Raw genomic sequence first — 25,203 nt, forward strand, 5'->3', positions numbered from 1 at the left:
CTTCGCTTTAACGACACCTGACCGAAACCTGCTCTTTCATGGATATACAAACGTAAACGTGGACCTAATGGACGAGTTAAAGTCTTTAAGGCAAGACTAGTAGCCAAGGGGTATACCTAAAGGGAAGGTATCGATTACGATGAGACCTTCTCCCCGGTGGCCATGCTCAAATTGATCCGGATACTGTTGTCTATTGCAGCTTACATGGATTGGGATTTATGACAGATGGACGTTAAGACTGCGTTTTTGAACGGGAGTCTTAAGGAGACCATCTATATGGAACAACCCAAAGGATATGCCATAAATGACAAGGAACACATGGTTTGGAAGCTTAAGAAGACCATTTATGGCCTCAAGTAAGCATATAGATCATGGAACTAGTGTTTCGATCAAATTGTTCATAAGTTTGGATTTGAGAAATGCCCAAATGAAAGCTGCGTTTATAAGAAGGTTGAAAAGAGGAATGTTGTGTTCTTAGTTTTATATGTGGATGACATTCTTCTAACTGGAAACAATAAAAAGATGTTGTCATTAGTACGAACTTGGTTGTCGAACCAGTTCGAGATGAAGGACATGGGAGACGCGGAACACATCCTCGGGATCAATGTTCTTAGGAATCGTGAAAAGAGGATGTTGTGCTTATCTCAAGAACCCTACATCAATACTGTACTTAGTCGCTTTAGCATGCAAGATGCCAAGAAAGGTTTCTTACCTTTTAGACATGACATCCATCTATCTCAAGAGATGTGACCCAAAACGCCATCTGAGATAGAAGAGATGAGAAGGATTCCATGTGCTTCGGCAGTTGAAAATCTCATGTATGCTATGCTTTGTACAAGGCATGATATTTGCTTTGCTGTTGGCATGGTGGCAAGATATCAGTCGAATCCGGGCAAGGACATTGGACTGCCGTAAAGAACATACTCAAGTACCTTAAACGGACTAAGGACTATGCTCTAGTTTACAATGCAGCCGAGCTCTGTCCTTTGGGATATACTGACTCAGATTTCCAATCTGATCAAGACTCGAGAAAATCTACTTCTGGATATGTGTTCACCTTAGGAGGCGGAGCTGTAATTTGGAAGAGTGTGAAGCAGAAATGCATCGCGGACTCGACCATGGAAGCCGAGTATGTGGCCGTTTCAGAGGCTGTATGGTTCAAGAACTTCCTTATGGATTTAGGTGTGGTTACGAATCTGCCCAAGAGCATCACCATCTATTGTGACAATTCTGGTGTTGTGGCAAACTCGAAAGAACCAAGAGCTCACAAAGCAAGCAAACACATAGAGAGGAAGTATCATATCATTAGAGATATAGTGCAGAGAGGTGACATACTAGTGGTCAAGATTGCGTCAGAGAACAACCTGGCAGATCCTTTTACAAAGGCATTGGCGGTGAAACCGTTCGAACGCCATGTCGAAGGGATGGGAGTTCGACTCATTCAAGACCTCAACTCGCTTTCAGTATAAGTGAGAGAACTAGACGTGTTGCACATATACTTTGTATACTCGAAAGCTGTTTTGAGTATAAGTGGGAGATTGTTAGAGTTTGTATACTAGAAATCACCTTTCGAGTGATTGAATACTGTAAAACTCTATATGATATTTTCCAAAGGAATAAAATAGATTATTTTATAATAATGTTGTTATGTTTTACATTTAATGGATGTTTATTGCATATTTAAATGTATAAGCAACGTAACCAAGTCTAAGTCTTTGTTTTAGTAGACCGGTTGTGGGCATCGTCCACTTTAAGGTAACACGGTCAGTTCTAAACAAAGAAAAAGAAGAATTTCACAACCTAGATAGGCCTAGACTACCTATCGTGAAAGGTTGCAATGTCAGTCCGCATATTTCTAAGCTTTACTGAAATAAGATGACATTGGTGTGGTATAAAACTGAATTGGATCTAACGGCAAGACGAGTCTTTATGCTATCTACTGAAAGATGAGGTCTTGATAATTAATTTCTTAATCAATGTACGTTAGCATTGAGCATACGGTATTGATTATGCACTACTTTGACTTACCAAAAGGTGCGGGTTTTTCGCAACCCAAGAATCCTGGTATATTGGGTAGTGGTGATTAATATCTAGCGGTGCTAGGATTGCTATTATATTGAATCGTGCGCGAGGTGAGTCTCGTTTGATAACGTCCATAAGAGGGGCTCGAAACAAGATTTTATTATTCGGAACCTAGCTAGTTGGAGTTTGATTACTCTATGAATAATGAATAAGCATTTCTTGCTAAGTCCACTCTTGGAGTTAATAATATGTTAATTAATGAAGTCCATAGCATGCATTAATTAATTAATTAATTAATGTTTCTATCTCACGGGAAATAAATGACAAACAAATGGAAACCCGGAATACTTGTAATTTCGGATTTGGATGGGCAGTGCAATATTACTTCTGTAGTGGCTGCTCGTAATATTCCAATGTAAGCTTATATTAAATTGTGGGTTTAATTTAATTAGTAAAAAACTAATTGGGGGAGGCCATATCCAAATTTTTCCATAGATCCCTGACTGGGCCCAATATGTGGCTTATTATAAATAGGAGAATAAAGGAGACAGAAAATAGACACTTGTATTTTCATCAAAAATTTTGTCCCCCTCTCTTTCTCTAAGAGGGACGATTTTCAGCTCCCTCCGTGAGCAGTGTCCGTATTCTTTATTCAAGTCCTAGTATTCTGGTGAGATCAGTCCACACTGATATCAGATTACAGTCCGGGAACCAGTCAGAAGATCTGTGGTTTAGTACTCAAGATCTTCACGTGGAGAAGACACGAGCCATCTTCGATTCTTTGGAGAATCAACGAGGTAAATTGGCTAACTCTGCAGTAAGCATGTTTTAGGTGTTAATTGCGCTAAAGCATGTTTAAATTCAAGTTATGAGCATGATACATGTGAGAATTACGCGAATAGAATTAATCTAAATAATGTGCTAAATGGATCAGAATTTATGTGATCCGTTATGAACGCACGCTTCCGCTGTCAACCCCAACACAAACAGTATAATTAGTAATCAAATTTAAAGTACATGTCATCTAAATGTGGATTGAGAAATTATAAATATCCAATGGATGTCATTCAATGGGTGTCACCTGTATGTGTAAGACGGATATGAATTATGAATCAAACTGAAATGCATTCGGTAATTATATGTTAATAAATAAATGATAGAATATACCAAAGATAGTGGCCAACCAATCATATGACTAAGTATTTGGGAAAGCTCTTGAAAGTTATCATATGGCCTGATCAATTGCTTCTTAGACTAAGTTTATCAGCAACCACTCAATCTAACCCAACTCAACCATCCAATTTTTCAATATTTAATTCATTTCTATCTCCTCCACATCATCTTCCACATAATTAATATTCATCCAACCCAACCACACATATTTTCATGGTTTATCAATGACCACCCAAGCACACTATTATATATTTATTTTTATATTATTTTTTAATAATATTATTATTACATGAAATACTTATTATTGTAAATTTATAGAAAAACGTAATAAATGACAAACTAAAAATTATAAAAACATACAAATAAAAAACATAAATTACAATAACTGAAATACGAAATTGAAAATGAACTTTGGAATTGATCAGAATTCAGAAAATCATCAAAGCTAGGGAAATAATATTGAGAAGGATTAAATTTTGGGAATGATAGAAATTTGGGGAATCGGAGAATATATTATTCTCATCATCCTCCGGTCAGAAACAAAGGGAACTAAAAAATATGAAATTTTATCAAACAAGGATTATAGGAGGAGAAAAGATGATATTTTTTTGTATGCAAAACTATAGCAAATGTGGTCTCTATTTATAGAGGAAGAAAAATTATGAATTGTGATATACTTTTTAATATAATATATTAAAGATATTTTAATTATAAAAAAATAATAACAACCAATGAGATTGTGCCATTTGACACAATCTCATTGGTTGATGAAATAAAATAGAATGGAGACCGGGCGGTTGGTGTTTGCCATGGAGGAGGCCTCGGTCAAGGAGAGAGAGATGCCTCTTGTTTCAATTTTTATTTTTTATTTAGTTGAAATTGACGTGGAGGTCGGCCAAGGAGGACCGATAAACTTGGTCTTAGGTTCAATCACAACTACGACACTTATCTCACACCAATTCTTATATATGTCCGCCAACTCTAGTAGTTGGATCGATGCTATGAATAAATCCCTTAGTAACAATTTTTTTTGTGAGAAAACTTCTTAGAGAAACATATGTCCCAACCTCCAAGAAAACAAATATATTAATAACCATTTTTAATATGCAATGTATTTCAAAACTAAAAAAAAGAACCATATCAACTTGAGCCATAGCCTGTGATGAGGGAAATATGGAATATGTATATTGTTAGGCTACTAATCTGTCATAAAAATAATGATGAAATTAAAGATAGAAAAAAGAAAACATTACCAATTTAGCTTTAACTTGCGCAAATAACGTCTTTCCTGTTCTTTGATTCACTAACTTCTTTGCTCGAGCTTTTTGGTTTCTCTTACGTATATTCAAATAGCAAGTCAAAAATCAAAATGATAAGTAGATTCATAGCTTAAATGAAATATCATTACACATAGAAAAACTAGAATAAACCTTTGTGTTTTCCGTTCTCCAGTAAGTAAGACAATTGATCTTCCAAAACTCTGTCATCCTTGTCATGTATTAACGGCTCGATAGGTACGTCAGCCCAATACCTCGTTTTCGAATAATGCTTCCAACTTCTCCATTTAACTCCGATGGAGGACAAAACCCATTTTTCGGCAATGATAGGGATAGTGAATCGTAACTACATTAGACAAAGACATACATTGTTATAATTGCCCAATGGCATGGAATGAAAAATAGATCACACTAATTCTTGAAGAGTTAAAGTAAAATAGAACTTAAACACATATTTGAGAATGATATTACGTGATAATCCAGAGTGTTCTGAACTGATGTTCAAAAAAGTACTCTTAACAAAACTACATCCAATGATTTAAACCACATGCAAGAACTCATACATGTGTCAGCTTCATAGCAAGAATTTAGCTAGTATTGAGTACTAAGTATATGTGATAATAAGATTCATATGAAAAGTGAGCATTAAAAAGTCAGATCAATGCATGTCAAAACATAAGCCACATGTTAAATAACTTAACAAATGCTTAACAAATATAGTAAATGAGAAAGCTAACTTAGACTTCACAGCCAGGTCAACCTTTCGCTTGTATACAACCAAGCACTCCTCATTGAATTGAAGAAGAATTTTGTCTCGCTCTTCATCACTTTCACCAACGTTATCCCAAATTTTCCACAGAAATTGTGAGCTAATGCAGCAACTGCGGCCTAACTTAAACAAATATCATGAGAATTTACCTAAGTTGCTATAGTTGCTACATTAGGATTCCAGTAGTCGCTGCAACAAAGATCCACACATATTTTGTATGCTAAGAGGCTTCTCAGCTTCTATTGATTCCATTCCACAAAGTTCAAAGAAAAGCTGAAAAGAGAGATGGATCTTGAATTTAACATGAGTCTCGGGGCTAAAATCTACGAATGGAATACAACATGAGAATCTAGAAAAGAAATTGATGAATCAACAATATGCATCCTCTCCTTCAGATTGAATAAGAATAAGGTTAAAAGAACGTATGGAATTTCCTGGAAAGCCACATATCCACCAATGTTTGTCATGATCATAATATTAGTATCCTATTTCTAAGACAATAAACAAATATGAGCCACAATCAGTCTAATTCTAAGTCTATATATACACATCAACTAATATTCATAAGGAAAACTAAAAAGAAATAGAGGACCACATAAGCAATCTCTAATTAATTGAACAAAACATATATCATATCATTATTTTGGGATTACACAGAAACTTGCTAAGATTCTTATTTTGTCACTAGAGCCCAAACAACAATTTGGGTATGAAGTGAGAACTCACCTTCTCAGGAGTACTTCCGATTTTTGAAACCCAAGACCAACAGGTTCTGGTGCGGTAGCGACTGAGCTTCTTAACTTCGCCGGTGGTTGAATCTAATTTCCTTGTAACCTTTACAAATTAAACACAATTAAAAAGTTTAAACCTTCAAATTGAAAAAAACGAGACAATAGGGCGGAGATCGATCGTGAATACAAGTTTCCTAAGAGAAAAACATTAAGCTTTGTTGCTTGCTTTGTTATTTCTTGGCAGTAGATTACAGAGTACATAGAAGTAGTGGTTTTCTCCGTAGATGGCTAAAATTAAGTGCAAAATGAGTGAGAAGCTGAAAATTGAGATTTTTGGGGAATAAATTTGGCGGGGAGGGGTAAATAATTGTATATTTGGAGCCGATATATTTTTAATTTTGGTGAAATAAATAATGATAACTCGCTTCATAACAGAAGTGTGACTAAATGTTTCTTTTCCTGGCAATTATTTTGAAATCAGTTTATTATTATGTGACAAATCAAGTCTGGTATCTGCCCGGGATTTCCAATATGCCAATATGATTTGACCTGAAGGTGCCAATAAGATTTGACCCGAAGGTCCCAATATGAATTGACCCGAAGGTCCTGATACGCTCAGATTTTGCACTATTTTAAGGCCATTTTGTGGTCCGTTTTGAGTGTCCATTATTTGCATATTTTATCTATTTTGTTATTTTGACGTGTTTTGTGATAAATGTGCAAAATAGAGCTAAAAAGGGCATAAAAACGTTAAAGTTCAGAAGCTGGAGCGGAAGGCAACCTAGCGGACTGCTGGCGCACGCCAGCGGTCGCTGAAAATCACTCCAGAACGTTCTGACTATCTCCAGCGCCCCGCTGGGCCCGGTCGCGCACGAAAGCCTGTGTTCAAACTCAATTTTCTGGCGATCCTGAAGTCTGATCAGGGATTTCTACATGTCATTTTCTTCGTCTTCGAAAGAGATTCACGTTGGTACCTAGATCATCTCAATCGGAGTTATGTGTAGAAAGTTATGGCCGTTCTACTAAAGTCGCGCAAAGCTGTGAAGTGCAGAATTTTAGGCGGAAATTCAAAGAAGGAAAGAAGACATTACCTTGTGAATCCAAATCTTTTCCTTAACCTAAGGGGCACAAAAATTCCTTATTTACTATTGCTCTGAGGAAACTTTTTACCCAATTTAAGTCCTTTTCAAGCCTATATATACCACATAACCTAATTCATAATATTCACCAATTCATAGCCTCCAAAAGGGGAGCCTTCATGCCCCCCTTTTTCTCCGACCATAATTTCTCCATCGATCATTCCATTACCATTCTTTGAGATTGAAGAAAGACAAGAGAAGACTAAAGATTGCACAACAATTCATCATTGGGTTTTGTTTGCTTTTTCTTTATGTTTTGTACTCTAATTTGTAGTTTTTGCTATTTGTCTATAAGTAGCTAAACTATAAGATTTCTTTGGATGTGTTAGTAACTTTTATTGGTTTATACAATTCCATTTTACTATTTAATATCCGTTTTATTTTTACTTCGTTTCTTCCCTAAGTTGTTCTATAATACTTCACGTTTGAGTGATACATTCGGTGATGATTTAATATAACTTGCTACATAATCGTGAGAGGAGGTTGGCGAGTTAGATCCACTTAGTAGACACTACAATTAGCTTCCCTTAAAAAGACACTGTTAATTGAGAGTGAGGACTTTATAAGGGTCTTATGAGCTTTTGGGAGTTACAGATCTAGGATTGACGCCCCTAGTGTTAGTAATCTACGCTTGTGCCGCATGTGCAAAACTTATGTGACTCGTTCTATCGAAGTACGAACTGGGCTAGGGTGTTTTAGTTAGAATTTGTATAACCATAATTGTGAAACCACTATTCTTGGAATTCCCCTATTTGCCTAATTTACTTGCTTTATTTTATTTGTTTTATTTATTTAAGCCCAAAACTCATGTTTCTTTAGATAGTATATGTCGCTTAGTACATGATAGCTAGTTGCAATTATATTCCCGATATCCCGGTACTGACCTTTAGCTGTACTAGATCTACCATGTATACTTGCAGGTATTTTTAGTACTAATAAAAAGTGCATCAGGTCCCACTGTAATTTGACCCGTAGGTCCCATTGTGATTTGACCCGTAGGTCCCAATATGAATTGACCCGAAGGTCCCACTGTGATTGACCCGAAGGTCCCAATATGTCTATTGTGATTTCAGATCCAGAGCAAGGCCGTCACAGATCCTCTTTAGTCATATGATTCATATGAGCCCCATACCATATGTAAAGCATATCTATTACACCAATCTAATATAAATACCATAATTTTTCACCATCACTATCAAATAACATATAATCATATTAGATTCGTACAGTATGATTTATACATACATGAGACCACATGTAATCTAATCGAATCTGACGACACGACATGTAATCTAATCGAATCTCTGATTCCCATTCCCGTGCACAATCCTTGATCGTACATAGGCGATTATGAGTATTTCCATTTCTCTCTCGTTGGCCTTTTTTCTCTTCTTTTTTTTTCACGCCACTATCTTTTTTTTTATTAAGCTTTAAGAGCATCCACAACCGTGCTCTTGCCAGCAGCACGATTGTGCGTCCGGGCGGTACTATTCATGCCTGCTCTCTAGCAAGAGCACAACACCCACAACTGTGCTCTTCCGCAAGGACGAGCACAATTAATTTAATATTCAATTAAACATAAACATTTCCATAATACTAAAATTCATTAAAAAAATCAAAATAAATATTACAAAATACAAATAAAATAAAAAAGACATAATTAAAATCCCAAAAATTAAAATTACATAATTAAAATACTAAAAATTAAAAATTACATAATTATTGGCTAATATTACCCGAGGAAGACTACTCATCCGGCGGCAACAACCCCAATTATTTTTGGAGACCCACTATCATGCCCTCGTGCGTTTGAAGTTGCGTGGGGGTCATAGTTGACCTATCGGCCTTATTGAGTTGGGCCAAAAGGGCCCACAACGAGTTGTTCGGGGGTGGAGGTGGAACAGAGGGTGCGGGTTCGAGGGCGGGGGCCGATGGAGTCGCGGAGTGCCGGCGCTCGGCCGCGGCCTTCTTCCTTCCTTGCGATCGGCGTTGGGAACCGCTTGGTCCGGCGTCGGGGCTACCCAAGTTAGCTCCGGCGAGTTGGCTAGCCACTTCTTCGGAGCCGGAGTCGGATAGGGATACCGACCTTGACCGTTTGGAGGAGCCGCTAGAGGAGGATGTTACGCCTCCCAAATACCTCGGGTGGAACCGCGTTTCCTGCCAAACATTGAGGTACTTGAACGACTTACCGTTCATGGATTGGTATGTGCTCAGCGCCGCAGTGATGATGTCGACCTCGCTCCGGCCGCTCCCGGCATTCCGCGACTCCTGGAGGAAATAACCATTGAACTTGCCAATTTCGTCGTTGGCTTGGCCGATGCAGTTGCGCACCATACTCTCGTTGCGCTCGATCGTTCCCGGCGGCCGGTTTGCATTGTACCGGCGAGATACGCGCCACCAAAAGTGATCGCTCGATTGGTTCGTGCCAACCGCCGCATCTTCGGAGATTTCGAAGTACGCCTTGAACAATTTATCCATCTCCGCCGGCGTGTACGGTGTGCGGACACCGCTGTCGCGAGTAGGAGCTTGCGGAGGTTGGGAGGGGCGGTCGGCCTAGGCTCCTGTGTCCACCCGTATCGTCCTTCGGAGGCACCTTGGTCATCGATTGGCTATGGACGGTAGCCACCCGGAACGGCCGAATCTTGGGTTTGAGAAGGGGCCGAATATTCCGTTTCCGGACTAGGAAACGGTTGTGAACCGAACCATTCGGGGTTCCAACCGTGGGAGCCCGTAGGGTTATCGCCTTGGCCGGACATAGTGATGTTGTAGGGTATGAGAGAATGAAGATGAAAATGGATATGAGAGATTGAAGATGAGAATGAGATGAGAGAATGATGATGAGAATTGTGTAGTTTGATGTGAATTTTTGGGAGTGAAATTGGGGGTATTTATAGATGAAAGTGTGTATTTTTGGGGTAAAAAAAATTTAAAAAAAAATTAAAAAGTGGGAAAAAACGGTTATAAACGGATATAATTTTTTTGGGAAGTGAATTTTTTTTTTATCGGTTTTTTTAATTAAAAACTGATTTAAAAAAAATAAAATTATTTAAACCCAACGGCTATGCCGTTGACGAATGAGGGCGCGCCACGTCAGCTGCTCGTTGGCATGAGCGGCGCGAGCGCAGCGGCGGCGGGTGGCGTCGTTGCGGATGCTCTAAGTAATTGGCTAATCCCCGGACAAATCTAGTTCAACCGATTTAAATAAGTGTATAGATCATTTCATAGATAAACACGTGTCTTCTAATTTACTACGTGTTGGAATGTAAAATAAAAAGAATTCAATATATAGTCCATAGTTATAACCAATTATTCAATTTACTTTATATAAGTGCACATATCTATCCAAATACGTATTATATACTTTCCCATGCACACATATATACATTAATGCATATAATATATGGGAGTGATCACTCTCTAGTTGCTAACTACAATTAATTTAAGACCATATGATTTTAGATATCTAGTGGTCTAAAATTTGCCACGTATAATTTTCGTTTTTATTAATTAAATAAAAAAAAATAAAAAAACTACCAAATTAAGATTTTGAATGAAAATGTCAATATAGTGTTTTGAAAATATTAATACAATACTTTGAGAATGTCAACATATTACTTGTGTCAACACATTGCTTTAAGAATGACATTCTACATGTATTATATTGACATATTTTATATACTATGTTGACATTTGTTGTTGTACGAAAATATTGAAAATTTTTGATTTTTTTTTTCAAATTTTGACATCAGAACATATGCAAGTGAGATCTCGTTAGAATCCTTATGAAATTATCTTTAATTTGATATATGTTGTGCGAAAAAATAATTTAAATCGAGAAAGTTATATGCCTTTTAAAGTTATGTGATATTTTTTTAAAAGTTAGTTAAAATTAATTTGTTTTAAATTAACCTTAATACCCTTGTTGACGTTTTTCGATCGTATTGACATTTCAGGGATGATGATCTAGGCCCTTGATTTGAATATCTAAGAGCAATTATTTAATTGTAGTTACTAATTAAATATTGAATTAGTATTGAGTTAGCAATATAACACTACCCTATAATATATTAATACTTATTTATAATAACATTCGCTCTAAAACTTTAAAGAATCGAAATATATACGTTTAACTATATTAATTTCTCATGAATTAGTAAATGTTATCTTCCATGATATTTATTCAATATATCTGTAATGCATTTAATAATAGAATGACATATTAGTAAAATAATCACGTAGAATTATGTATATTTCGGGTTAGAAATGTTCCACGGCCTTGACCACCGATGGAAATGTTTTAAGGTACCTTTACATGGTTTTTTTTATATCATATTTTATGAAGTCTTAAATTGTTGTTTATGTTAGGTTTGGTATACTGAAAAGCATGTTTCGAGCACGAACAGAATCTTGCTTAAATACGTAAAACTCTACAATCCACTTTTAACCCGATTCAGTATTATTCGAGCAATTTTCACGAATAGAATCAATATATTGTTACACTGTGTTTGCTTGTGCATTTATACGATGTTTTATAAACATTTAAATGTATAAGAAGTAAACAAAGTCTAAGTCTTTTGCTTAGTAGACTGGTTGTGAGCATCATCCACTTTAAGGTAACACAGTCGGTTCTATGCAATGCTTTGCAAAAGAGAAAGAAGGATTTCATAACTCAGATAGGCTTAGACTGCCTATCGTGAAAGGTTGCAATGTAAGTCCGATTATTTCTAAACCTTTCTGAAATAAGATGACGTTGGTATGGTATAGCACTGAATGGATCTAACAGCAAAACGTGTCTTTATGCTATCTACTGAAAGACTAAGTCTTGATAAATAACTACTCCCTCCGTCCCATTAAATATGCAACATTTGCTTTTCGGCACGAGATTTTATGTAGTGTTGTTTTGTGAGTTAATGAAGAGAGAGTAAAGTAAGAGAGAAGAAAAAGTAGAGAGAGTATTGTTTCCATTTTTAGAAACATTTCATTTTTAATGGGACAGACCAAAAAGGAAAACGTTTCATTTCTAATGGGACAGAGGGAGTATTTCTTAATCTACATACGTTAGCATTGAGCATACGGTATTGGTTATGCATTACTTGGACTTATCAAATGGTGCAGGTTTTTCGCAACCCAATAATCCTGATATATTGGATAGTGATGATTAATAACTAGCGGTGCTAGGGTTGCTATTATGTTGAATCGTGCGTGCCCGCACTACCTAAGGATAGTATAGTATGGAAATTCGTGACTAAAAGGGAAGGGTTAAGAGAGGTGGGGATGAGAAATGGGAATGGGCAATAACAAGTACAAACTCAAACTGGAGATTATCAAAATATCATGTACTACATCTTGGACTATTTGAGTAGGAGTTTATACAGGACCAAAAGATAGAGTTATGATGCAAAATAGGATTAGTAGTTCTAGCTTTCACAGCGGAAGTAAATAACACGGTTTCATGTATAGAGACATGAACTTCAGAGGTCTTATTAGATCAAACTCAAAAGAACTTTCTCTCAACACCCTTGCTTCACCATTTTGCAGCTCAACCTACACATTTAGAAATACATGCAGGGCTGAATACATGAGTACTCAATGAACACAGTGCCAGAAGATACAATTATACATTTGAAAGTATTGTCAAGTCATCACAGCAACACTCATGGATTTTCACTTAAAAGGCCCGAGCTTGCTAAAATTCTATGTTCAACCGCGGTCTAAGTTCCTTTACCATATCTTAACATTTGTGTACCGAGAAGGTGGCCACCTTCCACGACGGTCACATGACCGGCCAACGGCTCATGGTCCATTTGTGTACACTAGTCCAAGCAAGGTTTGCGGCCTTACTTGAACCTGAATTCGATTATAACATATTTGGCATAACCAACGCAGATAGACATAAATCATTTATGACGGGACAATAACATTGACGAGCATGAGTTTGGATTTTCACCAAAACTCATCTCGAAATTACTTTGGGATTTTTATCCACATTAGTATGTAGGATAGAAAGCTCACCTTATTCACTTTCCAAGATATTGGAAATTACTCTTTGTCTCAATGACACTTTCCTTCCGTTTCCTCCCTTCTTCTCGTTCTAGGTTTCTAGGAGTTATGGTATATTTTGGAAATTTCGACGATGCCTTTTTGTTGTTATTATTATTTTTTAAAAGTCGGGAGATGAGGGACGTATACACACACACACACACACACACATATATATATATATATATATATATATATATATATATATATATGGATGTATTCATTTCCTTTTTGTATCTTTTGTTCTATTGTCCTTTTTAATCTTAGCTCCACGATTTTATCATCCGACGGTTAGATTGATGCCACGTCTCATTTAATAATGCAGATTTTCAGTTGAATAATGCACACCGACTAATAATGCACCATTATAGTGTAATAATGCCGATTTTCAGTTGAATAATGCACACCGACTAATAATGCACCATTATACTGTAATAATGCAGATAATCACAACCATCTAATTCAAGGATCCAAGGGCTGTGATCTAATTGAAGCTTGGACTGAAAAGCTGCGAAGGACCTTAACACACCCCTATATATATATATATGATTTTGTTGTTACACGTAGCTTATGCATAGTTGATGTTACTACATGTATATTATTTGGTACCTTTAATAAGCATTGCTATAGTTAGGTATAATGATGGAATTTTTTTATTATTATCCTAATTTAATATTTGATGGATGTACGAGTTTGGTTATTCCTTCCACTTTTATACTTTATGTCTTTTTGATATTGAATACTAGAGATTATCTAGATTCACTATTCATCACATTAATATTATTGTTGTTAAATTTTAATAATATATCGACTACTATATTCGATGCTTAAATTTGGCCAACATAATATTTTTTTTGGGGTTACTATTTTATTTGAGTTATGCATTTATTATAATTGGTGGCAACAACTTCGACAACTAACAATTTACAACGAAACTTTCTACATGGCTCGCCCTGAACTCACAACTTTATCATAGAACTATATAAGGCTTCAAGTTCAAAAAAACCAATATTCAGTTTTCAATTGTTATTTATATACATATTTAGCCATCACTTCTTACATTTTATAATATCAAAAGTTCGGGTCGTCACATCCTCTCCTCCTTAAAAAAAAATTTCATCCCGAAATTTGTTGTTTCTTACATAAACATTTCTGGGTATTGTTCCCTCATTTTTTCCTCTAACTCCCATGTTGCCTCTTCTTGTCCATGATGATTCCACAAAACTTTCACTATTGATATTGACTTATTCTGTAACTGTTGTATCTTTTGATCAAGGATAGCTATAGGTTTCTCTTCATAGTTTAAATCTGGTATTAGACTAACCTCTTCATAGTGGATTATGTGCTTCGGGTCATAAACATATATCCAGAGTTGAGATACATGAAACACGTTGTGTACATTCCCAAGGCTTGGTGGTAATGCCAAACGATATGCCACCGGACCTACTCCGTCAAGAATCTCGTAAGGCCAGATGAAACGTGGCTTCAATTTTCCTTTGATTCCAAACCTAGTTATCACATTAGAAGGAGATACCTTCAAAAACACCTTATCTCCAATGTTAAAGTTCAGATCCGTCCGACGTGCATCGACATAAGACTTTTGCCGATCTTGTGCCTCCTTGATTCTCAATCGGATTTGTCTCACGATCTCAATCATGTCATTTATCAAATCTGGACCTAGCATCTTTCTTTAACCAACTTCATCACAGTAAAGTGGCGATCTGCACTTCCTTCCATATAATTTCTCGTATGGTGCCATATCAATGGTCGCCTGGTAGCTATTATTGTATGCAAATTCTATCAAGGGCAAAACGGATTCCCAACTACTTCCCCTTATCCAGTATGACTGCTCGTAACAAATCTTCTAGGGTCTGAATCGTTCTTTCTGACTGTTCATCCGTTTGTGGATGAAATGCTGTGCTAAAATTTAGTATTGAGCACAGTTCCTTCTGCAAGCTTTTGCAAACCTTTGAGGTGAGTTTCGGATCTCGATCCGATGTGATTGTTATCGGGATTCCATGCAGGCGTATGATCTCTTGGACATACAACAGAGCTAACTTCTCTAATTCCAAATCATGCGTTGGGTAATTCATCTCTTGGGGCCTCAGTTGCCGTGACGCATAAGCAATTACTTTCCCATTTTGCATCAACACACAACCCAACCCATTCTTTGAGGCATCAGTGTAAACTACATAGTTCGTTCCTGATTCAGGGACTGCTAATACCGGAGCTGTTGTTAAATTTTCCTTCAGTAGTGGAAGCTGTGTTCGCATTCTGAAGTTCACACAAACTTGATGCCCTTTTTAAGTTGTTGCGTCATTGGCCTAGCAATCTTGGAGAAACCTTCAATGGACCTTCTGTAGTAGCCAGCCAACCCAAGGAAGCTTCTAATTTCATTAGGGGTGGTTGGTGATTTCCAGTTTTGTATAGCCTCCACTTTTGCCGGATCCACTCGAATGCCTTCCGCAGTTACCACGTGTCCAAGGAAGTTCACCTCATTCAGCCAAAATTCACATTTGCTAAATTTTTCATAGAGCTTTTCAGTCCTCAAGGTTTCTAATGCAACTCTGAAATGTTCCTCATGTTCCTTTACACCCTTCGAGTAGATGAGTGTATCGTCTATGAAGACCAAGACGAGCTTATGCAGATAGGGATGAAATACGCGATTCATGAGATCCATAAATACAGCAGGGGCATTAGTCAATCCAAAAGGCATTACTAAAAATTCATAGTGACCATATCGGGTGCGAAAAGCCGTTTTGGGTAAATATTCTGGCCAAATCTTTAACTGATGATAACCAGATCTTAAATCCATTTTGGAGAATACACTAGCACCTCTGAGCCGATCGAATAAATCGTCTATCCTCGGCAATGGGTATTTATTCTTAAGTGTTAGCTTGTTCAGTTCCCGATAGTCAATACACATTATTAGCGATCTATCCTTCTTTTTGACAAAGAGTACAGGAGCTCCCCATGGTGATGCGCTAAGTCTGATAAAGCCTAGGTCCATGAGTTCATGTAACTGTATCTTGAGTTCTCCCAACTCCTTTGCCGCCATCAGGTATGGTGCTTTCGATATTGGGGCAGATCCAGGTTCCAAATTAATGTTAAATTCCAATTGTCTATCAGGTGGCAACCCTAACATCAGGAAACACGTCCGGAAACTCACGCACGACGTTCACATCCTCAATTTTCATTTCTTTCTTATGTTCCTCTTTCCGTTAAATGAGGTAAGCGGGACACCCTTTTCTTATTATTGTTGTTGCTTGTAAGGCAGGGATTATGGATTTTCGTTTATTCATGGTGACCCTATAGAAACTTGTCCGTTCTTTGCTTGTGTTTTGAAAGAAAATTTTTCTTTCTTTGCATTGGATGGTGACATGGTTTTCAGCCAACCAATCCATTCTTAGTATAAGGTCAACATCACACATCTTCAGGACTTTCAAACTACTAACTAGGATCTTATGTTCTCCCAACAAGACTTCTATGTTCGAGCAAGTTCGAGTGATTTCTATAATTCCCCCGACGGGTAAGGTTACCTTAATTTTATATTCAGCTGGTTCAGTAGTCAGTTTCAAGGTATCAACACAAGAGTCCGATATAAAAGAATGTGAAGCGCCAGTATCAAATAATAAAATGACCGATTTCCTGCCAGATTTCCCTTTTCTCCCTCAGGCTGCCCCCGCCTCAGTGCGTAGGCCCTGGCCTGTGTTGGAAGCCTCACTTGATGGTGTTGCAGACGTCGTGGGGGTTGTTGCTGACGTCTCTGAGGTTGTGCATTTACCGCCCGTAGCTGGGAGTGTTGTGCTAGTGGATAGGTCCTGTACCCCTTCTATAAGACTTGGTTGGACAATCTTTAGCAAAATGACCAATTTTACCACACTTATAACAAGCTTCAGTCCCGGCTCTACATATCCCATTATGTATCTTGTTACAATTGGAGCATGGAATGGGACTTGGCCGGCTTCCCGGTGAATTGAAAGTAGACGGTCTCGGAAAGTTCTGTGCACGATCTTGGCCATACCATGGTTTCTTTTGTTCATATTGAGTTTGATTACCATCCCACTTTCTTTTTTCTCCTGGACTTTGAATTTGAGCACGTGGCGGTGGTACACTAGGCATAGGTTTCTCTACTGACATTGTTGACTCAATGGCAAGCGCTCTTTTAAGAGATTCAAAATAAGATAACCCACCATGGCTTGCCAGTGTCATTCTTATTTCATGTCAACCCACCACAAAATTTTTCAGCCATTTTCTCCTCCGTGTTAACCTGATTCGGGGCATATCTGGACATGTTAGTGAATATACGCTCGTAATCTGTTTCTGACATCCTCCCTTGTTTCAGATTATAAAATTCTATTTCCTTATTCTTCCGGTAACTTTTGGGAATATATTTCTCATAGAATCCTTCTTTGAATTGCTCCCAAGTCATATTAGTTAACTCTTGAGCCCCCATTATTTTTTTCCGTGCCTCCAACCAGTAATCTGCTGACCCTTTTAATTGGAAAGACACACAAATTAAACGCTCTGGATCTGTGAAGTGAAATAAGCCAAAAATGCATTCAATTAAGCGTATCCAAGTCTCTGCATCCGTCGGACCACCTATCCCATCAAATATTGGTGGTTTTTGTTTCAAGAAAATCTCTTCTTTTCTTCGATCTGGTACTAGAGGTGGTGGGGTGGTGGAGTTATTTCGTTGTTCCTCAAATTCTTCATGTTCGGGTGGTGGCACTATTCCAATTCCTCATCCTCTCCCTCTCCCTCTCCCTCGAGGTCTCCCAACTTTCCTTGGTGGCATTCTAAATTGACAAAAACATTTTTTATAAGTCTTTACGTGTATGTGTATATGCGATAAAACCATTTAGATTGATAAAAATAAATAAATAAATAAACGCTATTTGTATTGTGTCAGACTAAAATTATTCAACAATACAATCGAATCAACAACACCAATAAAGATAATGAAGTCATTGAAAATATGTACATATATATACATGTGAAAATTGCCTTTTGGGATAACCAAAAATGACTTTTTGTACAAAATATAGTTTTACAAGCATCATGCTACTATCCAAAACTTCGTCAAAACCTAAACATGAAACACATGTACCCATATATGCATCATATAAAAAGTAGTAGCTACTATACACAAAACAAAAACACATATCAGAACAGTCTTATAACGAGTCTGTTTCGGATAAGTACAGTGATCACATCTACTATATTACTAAGGTGTTGTAGGTTTCGTGACACTGGCTTCTGACTTGCAGGTCGGACCTTCTTCTGGCTCTTCTTCAGAGTCTTTATCATCATAACTGCTAATGATGATGGCAGTCATACGATTCCCTCCTGGCCTATATCGTTCACGAGTCATCTCATCAAAATGACTAAATATCCAGGCATTAAACTTGAGCTCCTCTGAAGTCGGCGGGTGGAAAACAGAGACCGGAGAAGTCCTCTCAACTGAAGATATGTGTGGGATCGCAGGTAAAGGCTATAAACGACCAGTGCCCACCGTAGCTGGCTGATCGTTCAAGTCGATAGGAGTAAGAGCTGGGGCCTTGCCCCGTCTGCGCCTCTTTGCTGACGTGTCTGTCGCTGTAGCATGTCCCATAGGTGCCTGGGCCACAGGGATCCTCACTGGTGACCACCTCAATGGTGACCACCTTCTTTCATCCGACAGTGGTCGTGACGGGCCTGCCTCAGCATCATATCGTGCCCTATGTCCCCAAGTAACTGACCAAGGAGAAGGTGGCATCATACCAGGCACGATACTCGGCTGACCCGGAAGTATGGATCCTCCTGCTGGGATGGGGTCACCGGGTAATATATATGGCCCTAGAGGAGCATGTCTGTAAACAGTATAGCACAACTGAATTTCCCCTAAGAAGCGGAGGAAAACACCCGTGTACACAAAGCGTGGCCTACGATAAAATATATAATCCCTGGAGGTCATCGTAGCCCATTGCTGCCAAGTAGAAGGTAGTAGACTAATAAGTCGTGAAATCCCATTAATATCATCAACCCTATACCGGTGGGCCCGTCTCCAGAGCTTGCCAAACCGAGCAAGATATTCTCCTAGATCTTCATTAAAGTGCATAGCACATTCCTCATACTCTTCTATCATATCTTCTGGGCTTTGTATCGGTGACGTTCTCATCCTAGCAGTCAGTCGGAAATGGGCCATCTACACTAAAACATTCGTCAATTCACATCTCTCCGTGCCACATAAGTATATCTATATCTATGATATTAAAATAAATTATGAGGAAATATGATAATATTCTATTGCCTCAAGATTCCATACTTACGTTTTGTTACTTGGTTGCTTTCTACTTGTTATAATCTCCCATTTATTGTTACTTTTCGCTCAGAAAAGCGAAAGATGGTAATAGCTTATTTTCTTCTTCGATCCGATTTCTCGTTCTTTATTCTTTCATTTCTTTAATTACATAACTTGGCTTTTGAATCATTTTTCTGGTTGAGTGCGATAGGTGAGAGTGTTGAGAGTTGATCACCTTAGAGTCTAGTGGAAAAGAGTTAAGACAGAGGAATGAAAAGAAAAATGATACTCAGGTTCAGGGCAGAAAAGAACTGGCTCTGATACCACTCTGTCACGCCCGCACTAACTAAGGATAGTATAGTATGGAAATTCGTGACTAAAAGGGAAGGGTTAAGAGAGGTGGGGATGAGAAATAGGAATGAGCAATAACAAGTACAAACTCAAACCGGAGATTATCAAAATATCATTCACTACATCCTGGACTACTTGAGTAGGAGTTTATATAGGACTAAAAGATAGAGTTATGATGCAAAATAGGATTAGTAGTTCTAGCTTTCACAGCAGAAGTAAACAACACGGTTTCATGTATAGAGACATGAACTTCAAAGGTCTTATTAGATCAAACTCAAAAGAACTTTCTCTCAACACCCTTGCTTCACCATTTTGCAGCTCAACCTGCACATTTAGAAATACATACAGGGTTGAGTACATGAGTACTCAATGAACACATTGCCGAAAGATACAATTATACATTTGAAAGTATTGTCAAATCATCACAGCAACACTCACGAATTTTCACTTAAAAGGCCCGAGCTTGCTAAAATTCTATGTTCAACCCCGGTCTAAGTTCCTTTACCATATCTTAACATTTGTGTACCGGGAAGGTGGCCACCTTCCACGACGGTCACATGACAGGCCAACGGCTCACGGTCCATTTGTGTAGACTAGTCCAAGCAAGGTTTGATAGGTATAAATCATTTATGACGGGACAATAACATTGACGAGCATGAGTTTGGATTTTCACCAAAACTCATCTCGAAATTACTTTGGGATTTTTATCCACATTAGTATGTAGGATAGAATGCTCACCTTATTCACTTTCCAAGATATTGGAAATTACTCTTTGTCTCAATGACACTTTCCTTCCGTTTCCTCCCTTCTTCTCGTTCTAGGTTTCTAGGAGTTATGGTATATTTTGGAAATTTAGATGATGCTTTTTTGTTGTTATTATTATTTTTTTAAAAGTCGGGAGATGAGGGACGTATATATAGGGTTTTGATCTATGCAAAACTAGATTTAAATACAGAAACGCAGAACAATATCATACGTAGGGCAATTTTAGGTCATAGTTAGTTAATTTTTAGGCCATGCTAATAAATCATGACCTAAAATGATCTTAGCATGACATTAAACCCAAATATTATAATATGACCTAAAATTGCTTAATTATGACCTTCCGTGTTTTTGGTTAATTATTGACCATTAGATCATCTAATCCTAGGACCAAGATTTGGGCTGCATTTCTGGATTTAAATGCATTTTTATTTTGATCATCTCCATATATATATATATATATAGAGTTGTGTTCATATCCTTTTCCCATAATTTCTCCTATCTCCTTCTAGATGTCATTCATAGATTTAATCAAATCCTATGGTCTCCCTAATCCATCTCTGCACTTTTTTTTCGTGTAAATCCTCAATTCGTTCTCTCTTTCCTCAATTTCATCGGAAACCGCGTGGATGTGCTGGAGATACGGTTTCAGAATCCTCCGCTTATCCTTCTTCCTAATCCTCAGCACGAAGCTCCGGCTTCCGCCGTCTCTCTCCACTCGATTCAGCCACGAGACTCTCGCGCCGAGGAAATCGTCGTGGATCGTCTGATTATCGTAGAGCGATAAAACGATGTCGTTTGATTTTTTGCCGGCGGAGAGGTTGGTGAAATCGGAGTCCTCGAGCGACGGGAGGGAGGTGAGGTAGAGCGAAACGCGACGGTAGAAGAGGTTGTGCTGGTGAGTTGAATGGTTCAACTCGTGGACTTTGAAGTGTTGGTGAACGTGAACTCGGTCATCGATCCACATAATGTACATATTGTATAGTATAATGCATAGTTTAGTTTCTGTAATGCATTATTTGTGATATGTAATGAATATTTATACTGACGCGTTTAATTTAAGTTGTGTCGTGTTTCGATGTTTGGCGCACGTTTCTTATTTTCCCGAAGGGTTTAACAAGCCTAGGGGCTAGGGTGTAGTATGTTCTATGTCTAAAAAACGTTGTCCAACTACACGAGCTGCAGTAATTCATCTGGGTTGCACATAATGTATATTTTATATAGTATAATGCGTAGTTTAGATTCTATAATGCATTATTTGTGATATGTAATGAACATTTATCCTGACCCGTTTAATTTAAGTTGTGCCGTGTGTCGTTGTTTGGCAAACGTTTCTTGTTTTCCCTAAGGGTTTGACAACCCTAGGGGCTAGGGTGTAGTATGTTCTAAGTCTAAAAAACGTTGTCCAAATACACGAGCTGGAGTAATTCGTCTAGGGTTGCACATGCATAACGCGTAGGTATATTTTAAAATAGATATACATAATGTACATATTATGTAGTGTAATGCGTAGTTTTAGTTTCTGTAATGCATTATTTGTGATATGTAATAAACATTTATCCTGCTCCGTTTCATTTAAGTTGTGTCGTGTATCGATGTTTGTCGCACGTTTCTTGTTTTCCCTAAGGGTTATGGTTTAAGTCTAAAAAACGTTGTCCAAATACACGAGCTGCAGTAATTGGTCTGGGGTTGCACATAATGTATATTTTGTATAGTATAATGCGTAGTTTAGATTCCATAATGCATTATTTGTGATATGTAATGAACATTTATCCTGACCCGTTTAATTTAAGTTGTGCCGTGTGTCGTTGTTTGGCGAACGTTTCTTGTTTTCCCTAAGGGTTTGACAACCCTGGGGGCTAAGGTGTAGTATGTTCTAAATCTAAAAAACGTTGTCCAAATACATGAGATGGAGTAATTCGTCTAGGGTTGTACATGCATAACGCGTAGGTATATTTTAAAACAGATATACAAAATGTACATATTATGTAGTGTAATGCGTAGTTTTAGTTTCTGTAATGCATTATTTGTGATATGTAATGAACATTTGTCTTGCCCCGTTTAATTTAAGTTGTGCCGTGTATCGATGTTTGACGCACATTTCTTGTTTTCCCTAAGGGTTTAACAAGCCCAGGGGCTAGGGTGTAGTATGTTTTAAGTCTAAAAAACGTTGTCCAAATATACGAGCTGCAGTAATTCATCTCGGGTTGCACATGCATAGCGCGTAGGTATTTTTTAAAACAGACATACATAATGTACATTTTAGTGTAGTATAATGCGTAGTTTAGTTTCTGTAATGCATTATTTGTAATATGGAATGAATATTTATCCTGACCCGTTTAATTTAAGTTGTGCCGTGTTTCGATGTTTGGCGCACGTTTCTTGTTTTCCCTAAGGGTTTAATAATCCTAGGGTCTAGTATGTACGACAATAACCACGTGATGTATAACAGCAGTCTAATGATGCATAAAACAAGATAAATAATGCATAAAAATAGCTAAATAATGTACAAATATTGCATTCACTCTTAGACTCATGTACAAGTTCCGTGACGGCTTCCTTCTGCCGTGGAGTTAAACACTTTATACAATTCAGAAACTTTGTAGGGGTTCGTAGACAATACAGATGGTCGACGTTCCTACCCCTTGGTTTCCTATCCTCCGTCTCTTCCGGAGTTGTACTAGTTCCGGCCTCTGATAATCACTCCCAGAATTTCTGGGCAATTCCTACTGGCAGTATATCATCGACCGCCTCGTCGATGTCCAATCCTAGCTGCTTTGATGTTGTACAACATACAGAATAATAACATACAATTAGTTACATAATGTACAGACTGAATAAAATAATGTGGACAGTTATACTGCATTCACTTATACACCCTTGTACATAAGCATCAAAATAATGCCTAAAAACTCACACGTAATGCATTTTAATAATCAAATAATGTTCAGAATAAATCAACAAATGCACCATGAATATTGCAATCACCCATTCTCCCATGTCCAACAACAGTCACATAAAGCATAAACCATGATAAATAATGCACTAAAATAACTAAACAATGTACAGATCCGGTCAAGTAATGAACATACAAATATTCCATTCACTCTTTCACCCATGTACAACACCAGTCACATGATGCATTAAACAGGATAAATAATGCATTCAAATAGCCAAATAATGTACAGATCCGGTCAAGTAATGAACATATAAATATTGCATTCACTCTTAGACTCATGTACAACAGCAGTCAAATGATGCATAAAACAGGATAAATAATGCATAGAAATAGCTACATAATGTATAGATTCGATCAAGTAATTAACATACAAATATTGCATTCACTCTTTGACCCATGTACAACACAAGTCACATAATGGCTAAACCATGATAAATAATGCATATAAATAGCTACATAATGTACAGATTCAATCAAGCAATGAACATACAACTACTGCATTCACTCATTGACCCATGTACAACAGCAGGCCTATAATGCCTAAAACATGATAATTAATGCATACAAATAGGTAAATAATGTACATATTCAGTTAAATAATGCGGCCATGAATATTGCATTCACCCAGTACTTCATGTACAGAAGCAGCCAATTATTCCAGGAATTGGACATGCAAATGAAATTGAATGCTCACCTTCAGACTGGGATGATTGTGAAGTGGAAGGACGTCCTCTTTTCGTCATGATAAATCTGGGAGACGAACCAAAAAATCAGAACCCTATCGGATTTCATCTACATAATGGGTAACTAAACAATTGTAAAATAGAAAATAATTACAAAATCAATTAAAGACCCAACCCTAACCACAATGAATACGAAATAATTATTTAAGAACATCCTGTCCAATAAGATTTTGAAAACCTCATTTTTTCTGGGGAAATATTTGTGAATCGTCGAGTTGGTGGTGTGGTAGGAGGATAAACGGTGGTTGGACGCAGAAATTAACCTTCTTCAAACCCGACCTTCTCTTCGACTTCAGGAGATGCTCGCACAATACGAGAATGACGGTTGGACGGTGAAACATACGACAATCAACGCTCTGTGGAAATTGAAAGTCCCTTGAAGAGGCGGCTAGGGTTTTGATAGTGGATGGAAATTGAGGAGACGAAATGGGGTGAGATATTGAGGGAGAGTCGTTTGGAGTGAGAAATTGGTAGAGTAGATGGAAGGTCGTGGCTATATGGCGCTTAGATTTCGCACCTACCGTTTTTGGCGGTTTTGGTACTGTAAAGTTACTAATTTGCCCATATAATGCAAAAAAGGGCCCTAATAATGCACAGACGGGATCATTAGTAAGCTTCTCATCCGGATCGTCCATCCCTCAAATCTAACGGTTCCAATTAAGAAGGAACTTAAATCTAAGGGAAGAAAAGGAGATTAACACTACCCTATATATATATATATATATATATATATATATATATATATATATATAGGGGTGCGTTAGAATGATAACCATATTTATGGTGATAGCCTAATAACCTATCATTTTATGGGTCAAAAATATCATTTTTAGTCCAAAAATATCATTTTTACTAAAAATGATATTTATACACTATAAAATGATATTTTTTCAGCATGCATAAAATGATACTTTTAATCCATAAAATGATATTCTGTTCTATAAAATGATACTTT

General features: G+C 37.5%; 1 protein-coding gene and 1 long non-coding RNA gene across 2 annotated transcripts; both read right to left on the reverse strand.

The window, feature by feature from the left end:
• Positions 1-4,662: 4,662 nt before the first annotated feature.
• LOC121794084 lies at positions 4,663-6,310 on the reverse strand. The gene is made up of 3 exons (XR_006049232.1): positions 5,968-6,310; positions 5,391-5,514; positions 4,663-4,818 (listed from the first exon to the last, which is right to left on the reverse strand). It is a non-coding gene; the product is annotated as an uncharacterized LOC121794084 (long non-coding RNA).
• A 7,978-nt stretch (positions 6,311-14,288) lies between these two features.
• LOC121796876 lies at positions 14,289-14,834 on the reverse strand. The gene has a single exon (XM_042195648.1). The coding sequence runs from the start codon at positions 14,832-14,834 to the stop codon at positions 14,289-14,291; it is 546 nt and encodes a 181-aa protein (XP_042051582.1).
• Between the last annotated feature and the right edge of the window lie 10,369 nt (positions 14,835-25,203).

Source organism: Salvia splendens, chromosome 3 (assembly GCF_004379255.2).
Source record: "Salvia splendens isolate huo1 chromosome 3, SspV2, whole genome shotgun sequence".
In the NCBI taxonomy this organism is placed as follows: domain Eukaryota; kingdom Viridiplantae; phylum Streptophyta; class Magnoliopsida; order Lamiales; family Lamiaceae; genus Salvia; species Salvia splendens.

Excerpts from the sequence above, each read along its gene's own strand:
- LOC121796876 (XM_042195648.1), bottom strand. The coding sequence starts at position 14,834 with ATGCTAGGTCCAGATTTGATAAATGACATGATTGAGATCGTGAGACAA.